Source organism: Uranotaenia lowii, chromosome 1 (genome assembly GCF_029784155.1).
Source record: "Uranotaenia lowii strain MFRU-FL chromosome 1, ASM2978415v1, whole genome shotgun sequence".
Classification (NCBI taxonomy): domain Eukaryota; kingdom Metazoa; phylum Arthropoda; class Insecta; order Diptera; family Culicidae; genus Uranotaenia; species Uranotaenia lowii.
The window spans coordinates 106,681,299-106,690,307 of NC_073691.1; the positions used below are offsets into that span (position 1 = coordinate 106,681,299).

Below are 9,009 nucleotides of genomic sequence, written 5' to 3' on the forward strand. Positions count from 1 at the left end.
GACTTTGGGGTCATATGGTTTCATCGTTAACAAAGTTAACTCCTCCTCTATTTCCAAGTCATAGGCCATCACAGCGTATGCTTGTTACTGACCATCAACGTGTAACGTAAAAGAAATGGAATAAATATTCTGACAAATCTTTTTCCCAAATTCTTTCAACAATTGTTAATTTTACAAATCACGCAAAACTGCACTTACGGTTAAAAAATAACCATTTTCTAATTGCTATGGTATCTTTCTTACGGTTAAAAAATAACCATATTTCAACTTCTCTCCGAAAAGTCATTTTATGAGTTCTCATGGAAAACTCATAAAATGGCATTTCTTGGGAAAAGGTTAAAAATGGTTATTTTTGAATCGTACACTCAGAAATGGCGGACTCTCTGGCAAAGGTGGGGGCGATGGAAGGCGACATATATCACCGTGAAATCGTCTTCAACGAATTTGACTTCTTAGTTCGAAGGAACTCTATTGTCAACTGGCAGCGCAAATGGGACGAGGATGAATTGGGTCGATGGCTCCACTCGATTATCCCATAGGTAAGCCTCAAACCCTGGTTTAATAGATTGGATCTGAGTCGGGATTTTATTCGTATATTTTCCCGTCTCATGTCCAATCATTATTCCTCAGACGCGGTACTCTATCGTTTTGACATTGCTGGCAGCAATTTGTGTAGTTGCGGCCAAGGTTACCATGACATCGAGCATATTGTCTGGTCGTGTGAGGTCCATCTTGTCGCCAGAACGAATTTTATAGACTCCCTTCGGGCCCGAGGAAAACCACCTAACGTCCCAGTGAGAGATGTACTAGCTGTGCTAGATTTGGACTACATGCTCGAAATCTATCTTTTTCTAAAAGCTATCGATCTTCGTCTATAATTCTTTTTATTTTCATATTTCCCTTTCCAATCCTCTTTCTCTTTAATAAAAGTGTTAAGCTAAGCAAAATATTGTAAAACAAAAAACGAGTTTGGCTCCTTAAAACCTGATGGTATGAGCCGTTTCAAATAAAGATTTACAAAAAAAAAAATGTTGAATTACGTTTCATAAATTACTGTATCATTAAAAATCAAATGAATCAAATGAAAATCAAAATATACGTTTATTATTTTCCATTTTAATCATTAGAGCACCTGCAACGGTTCAGGTCTAAATATTGGTTTTAGGTATACCAGTTTTAGCAAAATTTTAAATTTTGGAATCGGCTAAAACACGCGCTCCCCACCGGTGTGATATCAAATTTAAAACGAGTACACTTTTATTTTTTTTTTTTTTTTGTAATTTCTTTATTTGAAACGGCTCATACCTTTAGGCTTTAAGGAGCCAAACTCGTTTTGTTTGATTACAATTGTGTGCTTATATCTAGTTCACTTTTTGAAGAAAAGATAGAAGATAGATAGGGAAATGTGAAAATAAAAAGAATTATAGACGAAGATCAATAGCTTTTAGGAAAAGATATATTTCGAACATGTAGTCCAAGTCTATCACAGCCAGCACATCTCTCACTGGAACATAGGGTGGTTTTCCTCGGGCCCTAAGGGAGTCTATAAAATTCGTTCTGGCGACAAGATGGACCTCGCACGACCAAACAATATGCTCGATGTCGTGGTAACCTTGGCCGCAACTACATAAATTGCTGCCAGCAATATCAAAACGATAGAGTACCGCGTCTAAGGAACGTCTGATTGGACATGAGACGGGAAAATATACGAATAAAATCCCGACTCAAGTTCAATCTATTAAACCATGGTTTAAGGCTTACCTTTGGGATAATCGAGTGGAACCACCGACCCTGGTCATCCTCGTCCCATTTGCGCTGCCAGTTGACAAGAGAGTTTCTTCGAGCCAAATAGTAAAATTCGCTGAAGACGATTTCACGTTGATACGTGTCGCCTTCCATCGCTCCCACCTTTGCCAGAGAGTCTGCCTTCTCATTGCTCACTATCGAGCAATGAGAGGGAACCCAAACAAAGGTGATGGTAAAGCGACGTTTTGATAAAGCACTCAAATTATTTCGTATCTTCTCGAGGAAGTACTGTTACCCGCTAGCACTCGGGATAAGGGAAAGTAGGTTGGGTGGGAATCTATGCTACCACAGGGTCGCTTATCTGATAGAACTTGACGGTTGAACGAGATCTCGATGCGCAGGGAACCGAGGGATAGGAAATCAAAATCTTTCGCTAACTGTTTCCACTATCGGTCCATAGGTCGCCACACGGGATCTCACGTGGTACAATTTAAATAATTTCAGAGGTGTTCAACCTCCGGTAACTAAGAGGAAATGCAAAGCAAAATATCCAACAATCTTCGATCTTTACGCAAGAGCGTTTCGCGAGGAAGGTTTGGGTGAATTCCTTTCGAGTTAAACTAGAACGCTCAAAAATTGGTGGAAAAATCCAAGAACCCAGGGCTATAATTTCAGATCTAAGGTAATGCTTTACGAGTGGTACTTAATTTTAAACATTAGGCCTATATTACAAATTTTACGGTTACATATATTCATGTTTGTGACGTCACATTTGTACTTGCGTATTGTTCGTTTTCTGTCGACTTATTGAGGGCTTCTTCAGGCTTCGGGGACCACCGGCCTAGCATGCGGTGGGATTGAGGTCAACCTTTTTGTGCTGGCTTAACCTCACTTTCGTAATGTTGACGGATTTCCGAATTGAACCAGAACAGAAATCGTTAATGACGGCTGTGATTTCTGTTGGCGGTTCAAAGGTGGCTTGGGTTTCCGTTGCAGATATGATTGTTGTTGTGGTTGTCAAACACGTGCCTTTTGACAGCACCGGAAATGGCGAAGACTACGTCGGCTCGATGTGCAGGACCAGGTTACTACGGTTCTGTTAGAAGATATCCAGTCTAAAAGACTGGCACATAGAACGAAAAAGGCCCTAATTGGACCTGCCCCAAATATCAATACTTGCAAGTTTACAATATACGCATAAGTTTTCACATTTTAACCAAAGATTGTTTTACATACAATTTTCATTTTACATATACTTTTAAATTTACCTTTTTCTTTTTTGCTTTTGTGTTCACTTATTTTAACGATTCTGTTATATAGATTATTTGTCGTCCACTATAAGTGTAGAACATTTTTTAATAATTTAATATTTTACACATTTTTAGAGTAATATCTACACACCGTACTATTTTTGTGTTTTGTATAACTGTAGACGAACTAGTTTGTAACTGTACTTTTAGTAACCGATTTTCAACCTAAAATATAACCGAGAAATTATTAAAATCTTCCACCAAACACATGGTCACTTTTCAGACCTTCTTAACCGACACTACTCGCGCACTATCTTCGCCAAAGGCTGCAAACGGAAAGAACTAAGATTGTCAGAACTGATACTTCCGAAGCTAATTTTAATCGTGAGAAGAGAACAGAGAGAAAATTCCCGAAATCTGACGTTACTGTTCAACCCATGCAGCAACTTTCTCCATGAGCAGCTTCAGCTAGCGACCGACAGGTGGCTTAAATAGGGAAGTTCAACCCAGTTACCGAGAGCTCGTAGAACTGAAAAGTGCTGATGTCAAATAAGGTACAACCGGCACTCATGAAAGAAGTTTACTAACACCATGCCTTGTACTAGTCGTAGATTGTTTTAGGGTGGTTGTTGGTGATAGGAAAATAAATCGCGAGTCTAGCTAGATTGGGTTTTGAAAACTAATTTGAAAATAATTGTGGCGAAGCCAACAAGTTAAATTTGGAACAAGTGGTTACAGTACGGCGAGTGCTTTCCCGGTTTTATCGAATGGATTGCTTCAACAGAGCTCAGACTATCCGTTACAATATAGTAGTGTCCATCTGGCCGTGATGCGATACTGTCCAAAGCCCAGTGAATAGCTGCTAACTCCGCTACATATACAGAGCATGGTGGCTGAAGACTGTGAGAGGCGCTAGATATTTCGTTGAACACTCCAAATCCTGTTGTTTCCTCTATAAGAGATCCATCGGTAAAGTACATTTTATCAGCATCGACGTGTCTATATTTAGCTTCGAAAATTTTTGGAATCAGAAGAGGGCGATGCGAGACCGGGATTCCACGAATTTCCTGCTGCATAGACAAATCAAACTGGACAGAAAAATGATCGTAGTCTGGGCTACAAACACGAGTTGGAGAATACGAAGAAGGGTTTACCTGCATTGACATGAGGACATGGTATATAGACATAAATCTAGTATGAAGATTTTGCTCAAGTAACCTTTCGAAATTCACAATCACCAATGGGTTCATGACCTCACACCTGATGAGGAACCGGAGTGATAGTAAATTGAATCGATCTTTAAGAGGAAGTATTCCTGCCAAAACTTCGAGACTCATGTTATGCGTAGAGGGCATACGGCCCAGAGCGATGCGGAGGCAGCGGTATTGGATACGCTCGAGTTTGATGAGGTGAGATTTGGCAGCTGACTGGAAGCAGAAGCTACCATATTCCATCACTGAGAGAATGGTTGTTCGATACAATTTTAAAAGATCTTCTGGATGGGCTCCCCACCAGGTGCCAGTGATTGATCGGAGAAAATTGATTCTTTGTTGGCATTTTCCTTTCAGATACTCAATATGGGCTCTCCATGTACATTTGGAATCAAACCAAACCCCAAGATACTTAAAACACCTCGATTGAGTGATCGTTCTGCCTAGGAGTTGAAGCTTAGGTTGAGCAGGTCTATGTTTCTTAGAGAAAACTACCATCTCCGTTTTCTAAGCCCAGGAAGACAATCTGTCTAAAGTATCTTGTAAAGGTCTGTGCAGATGAGACTCAGTAGATCCTGTGACAGACACCACGCCGTCATCTGCAAGTTATCTTAGAGTGCAGCCATCAGAGAGACAACTGTCGATATCACTTACGTAAAAGTTGTACAAAAGTGGACTCAAACATGAACCCTGCGGGAAGCCCATATAAGAGATTCTTCTAACTGCTATATCTCCGTGAGCAAAGTTCAGATGTTTCTCACAAAGCAAGCTGTATAAGATGTTGTTCAATAGTGGAGGTAGACCCCGGGAGTGCAACTTGTCTGATAAAACCTCTATTGAGACTGCATCAAAAGCTCCCTTTATGTCTAGAAACACTGAAGCCATTTGCTCACGTTTTGCGTACGCCATTTGTATCTCTGAAGACAGCAAAGCAAGGCAATCGTTTGTCCCTTTGCCCCTTCGAAACCCAAATTGAGTATCTGAAAGGAGACCATTTGTTTCTACCCTTTTATCCAAACGAAACAAGATCATTTTCTCCATCAATTTGCGTATACAAGACAACATCGCTATTGGACGGTACGAATTGGGATCAGACGCTGGTTTTCCGGGCTTTAGGATAGCAATGACTCTCACTTGTCTCCACTCTTGGGGAACAATGTTGTGCTCCAAGAATTGATTAAATAAATTTAACAAGCGAAATTTGGCGGCATCCGGAAGGTTTTTCAACAAGTTAAACTTGATTTTATCAATTCCCGGAGCTGAATTGTTGCAAGAGAGGAGGGCAAGTGAGAATTCGACCATCGAAAAGCTGGAATCCAGATTGCACCTGTCTAAGGACACATTCCGGACAATTTTTTGGTTCGGTGTGGAATCGGGGCAGACTTTCCGTGCAAAGTTGAATATCCATCTATGTGAATGTTCCTCACTTTCATTTGTTGAAGATCGATTACGCATGTTTCGTGCTACTTTCCACAAGGTATTCAAGGACGTTTCTCGTGATAAACCCTCCACGAATGTACGCCAATGTGCTAGTTTTTTCCCTTTGATCAATTTTTTGAATTGATTTTCAAGGGACTGATATGCTTGAAAATGATCGAGGGTTCCATGTTTTCTAAAATCTTTGAATGCTTTTGATTTGTCCTTATAAAGCTTGGAACACTGGTTGTCCCACCATGGGTTGATCACCCAGGTGGTAAATCCTTTTTACGGATTGCATTCCAAGGCACGGCGAGCGACCGAGTCTCCCCAGTATGCTACTCTGGGTCCATGGGTGCAATTGGACGACTCATGATACTAAGTACCCCTACGCCATAAAATCCACCTGGGGCCTCTGGCCATAATTCCCATCCGGACCTGCAACGAAGGCTGTACCCAAGATGGGAGACCAAGTCCGCGCTTAAGCGCTCTTCGGCAAACTCCAGTTCGAGTCAAACTCCAGCATATATACCCTGCCTCTCGTTACGATTCAAGACTAAGGACCTCTCCTCTAACGACTCGAGATCCGGCCTTTACTCGCAACTCGAGACTAGCTTGGTTCCCACGAAAATCGTGCGCTCCGCCTCTGTTCGAGACCACTGCAAGAGACCAACGACCTCTCCTCTAGCGACTCGAGGTCTTGGCTCCGCTTGGTTTGGCTCGAGGCCCTCACCTCTTTGCCCGTCCGTGTGCCGATCGAGAGCAGCTTATCCTAGACACGCGCCTGGCACAGCACACGTCCGGGGCTTTACGAAAAACTACTCGGATGATTCCCGGCGAAGAATTCATCCTACACCGACTCAGATGACTCACCCGCCGACGACGTGAAGTCACCCTACCCGAGAGTATTTCGCGGCGTAAATACTCTTCCCCCTACGAGTTCGACTACGAAGAAGGTCGAGTCTTATCCCCGCAGCCTCCCTCGTAGGGAGCGCGTTCTACTCAGATACTCCGCGGCGGTGGAGGTATCCTACACAACGATCGCGACGTACCTAAACAGCTCGGCATACGCAGAAGGTAGAGTCTTATCTTTGTATGCTTTACTGCTAGGATCGGACGCACTCTACTCGAATGCCCCCCGCCGAAAGGACATTCTACTCCGACCGTGGTCCGGTCTTCCTCCTCCCTTTTTGGCTGGCAACCCTAGGGTTTTTGCCCGCCGTGTGCCGAATCGAGAGCAGCTTATCCTAGACTCGCGCCTGTCACAGCACACGTACGGGTCTTAGACGCTTGCGACTCAGATGAATCCCGACGGTGATGTCATCCTACCCGACTCGAGTGGCTCATCCGGCGGCGACGTGAGACCACTCTACCCGAGAGTATTCCGCGGCGTGAATACTCTTCCCCCTACGATTTCCACTGTGGAGAAGGTATTGTCTTATCCCCACAGCTTTCGTCGCAGGGAGCGCGTTCGACTCGGATACTCCGCGACGGTTACGTTGGAGGTATCCTACACACAGACGCGCGACGTACCTAGCAGCTCGGCATACGCAGAAGGTATTGTCTTATCTTTGTATGCTTTACTGCCAGGGTCGGACGCACACTACTCAGGAGCTCCCCGGCGAAGGAGTCACCCTACACCGTTCGCGGACTGGTGCTGGTTCCAACTCCTCTGCAGGGCAGTCATGATCCGGGTGAACCCATCGCTGACCACGCGCCAAGTGTTGGCGTCCTCGCACATCCTCTGCACGATGTTGTCGGCTGTCGTGTCTGGTCCGCAGGCGGCAAGCATGTTAGCACGTACCTCCTCGAACCATGGGTTAGGAGGCCTTCGACGTACAGATGAATCTGGGATGGGTTTCGTTTGAGCACAAACTGCGCTATCATGTATCAAACAAGCTAGAAAGTTATACTCTTCCAAAGGAGGAAGAACATTCATAGAATTGATGGCTGTTGTAATCGTGTCCGCATATTTTTTTCCAGTCGATGTGTCCTGTAAGGTCATATGCCATATTTGTTTGATTCGAAGAGCTGGCCCCATTGGTGATTGTGATTTTGATTGGTAAGTGGTCACTACCATTGGGATCAGGGATTACCTTCCACTGGCAATCCAATGATAGTGAATTTGAGCAGAGTGAGAGGTCAATTGCACTTGGTCTTGCAGGAGGTTTAGGTACTCGTGTTTTTTCACCCGTGTTCAAAATTGTTAAATTGAAACTGTCGCAAATGTCATAAATAAGAGTAGAACGACTATCGTCAATTTGTTCTCCCCAGACAGTTCCATGTGAATTGAAGTCACCCAGGATCAACCTTGGCTCAGGAAGTACTGAGCACAGGTCCTCTAGGTGACTTCGATCCACTGCAACTCTATGAGGCCAGTACAAACTGACAACGCATAAGTCCTTACCTCTTATAGTTGTATGACATGCAACAGCTTCAATTCCTCCTGATAAAGGGAGGTGGATTCTGAAAAAGGAGTGGCGCTTATTGATCCCCAAAAGCACCCCTCCATAAGAATCGTTGCGATCCAGACGGATAATGTTAAAATCGTGGAAGGAGATGTTTGATTCGGAAGAAAGCCATGTTTCAGAAAGGGCAAAAATATCGCAACTAGTTTCATGAAGAAGAAATTTGAACGGATCCAGTTTAGGGATAATACTACGACAATTCCACTGTAACACAGTGATATCTCCGACCTCTGGGCGTAAATTAGCCATCGAGAGAGATAAACACTGAAATGAGGGGCCAAGTTTGCATCAATTGCTTCAAAAATGTCTTCACAATAGGAAGCATTGAGAGTACAATGCCTCTGATTGATTCCGATACATTGAAGAACTTGAAAACTCCATCCAAGATATCCGACAACTTAAAAAGTCCCGAATGGGAAGTTGATTCAGGTGAAACTACGTTGGGATTGAAGCTATTAGATGTTCCCGCTACTTCGGGTTTATTCTGAGGTGTAAAACTCATTCGGAATCCAGGAGGGACTGGTTTATCTTTCTCTACTGTTGATCGTTTTTGCTTAGCGACGACTGGAAGGCTAAACGTAGGAATTTTGTTTGGGATTCTGGTGATCTTAGGTGCTGGTTTTGGACGTTTACGCGAGTTAGCTTTAAATATGACTGGTTCTTCGTCAGCTGTGTCCGTGTCTACATTGTCAACTGGCAACGCAGAAAAAATGTTGCTCGTATGGGTTTGGATCGGAGGCGCCGCGCTCTTTAATATGGCGGCATAGGACCGTTTTGAGCGTTCCTTTAAAGAGCGCTTTTGATTATCCCAGCGATTCTTGAATGCCTCGCACGAGGAGATTTCATGGGGTGAGCCCCCGCAATAGACACATTTCTGTTCTATTGCTGAGCACGCTCCATCCCCATGATTCTCCCCGC

General features: G+C 43.7%; 1 protein-coding gene across 1 annotated transcript; it reads right to left on the bottom strand.

Annotated features, from left to right (window-relative positions):
- Window positions 1–1,909: 1,909 nt before the first annotated feature.
- On the bottom strand, window positions 1,910–6,568 carry LOC129755055 (uncharacterized). Its single transcript, XM_055751367.1, has 2 exons — window positions 3,015–6,568; window positions 1,910–2,903 (listed from the first exon to the last, which is right to left on the bottom strand). The coding sequence occupies exon 1, from the start codon at window positions 4,703–4,705 to the stop codon at window positions 3,710–3,712; it is 996 nt and encodes a 331-aa protein (XP_055607342.1). The 5' UTR covers window positions 4,706–6,568; the 3' UTR covers window positions 1,910–2,903; window positions 3,015–3,709.
- Between the last annotated feature and the right edge of the window lie 2,441 nt (window positions 6,569–9,009).

Bases quoted from the DNA above. Each gene is read 5' to 3' on its own strand.
- LOC129755055 (XM_055751367.1), bottom strand. From the start codon at position 4,705: ATGGTAGTTTTCTCTAAGAAACATAGACCTGCTCAACCTAAGCTTCAA.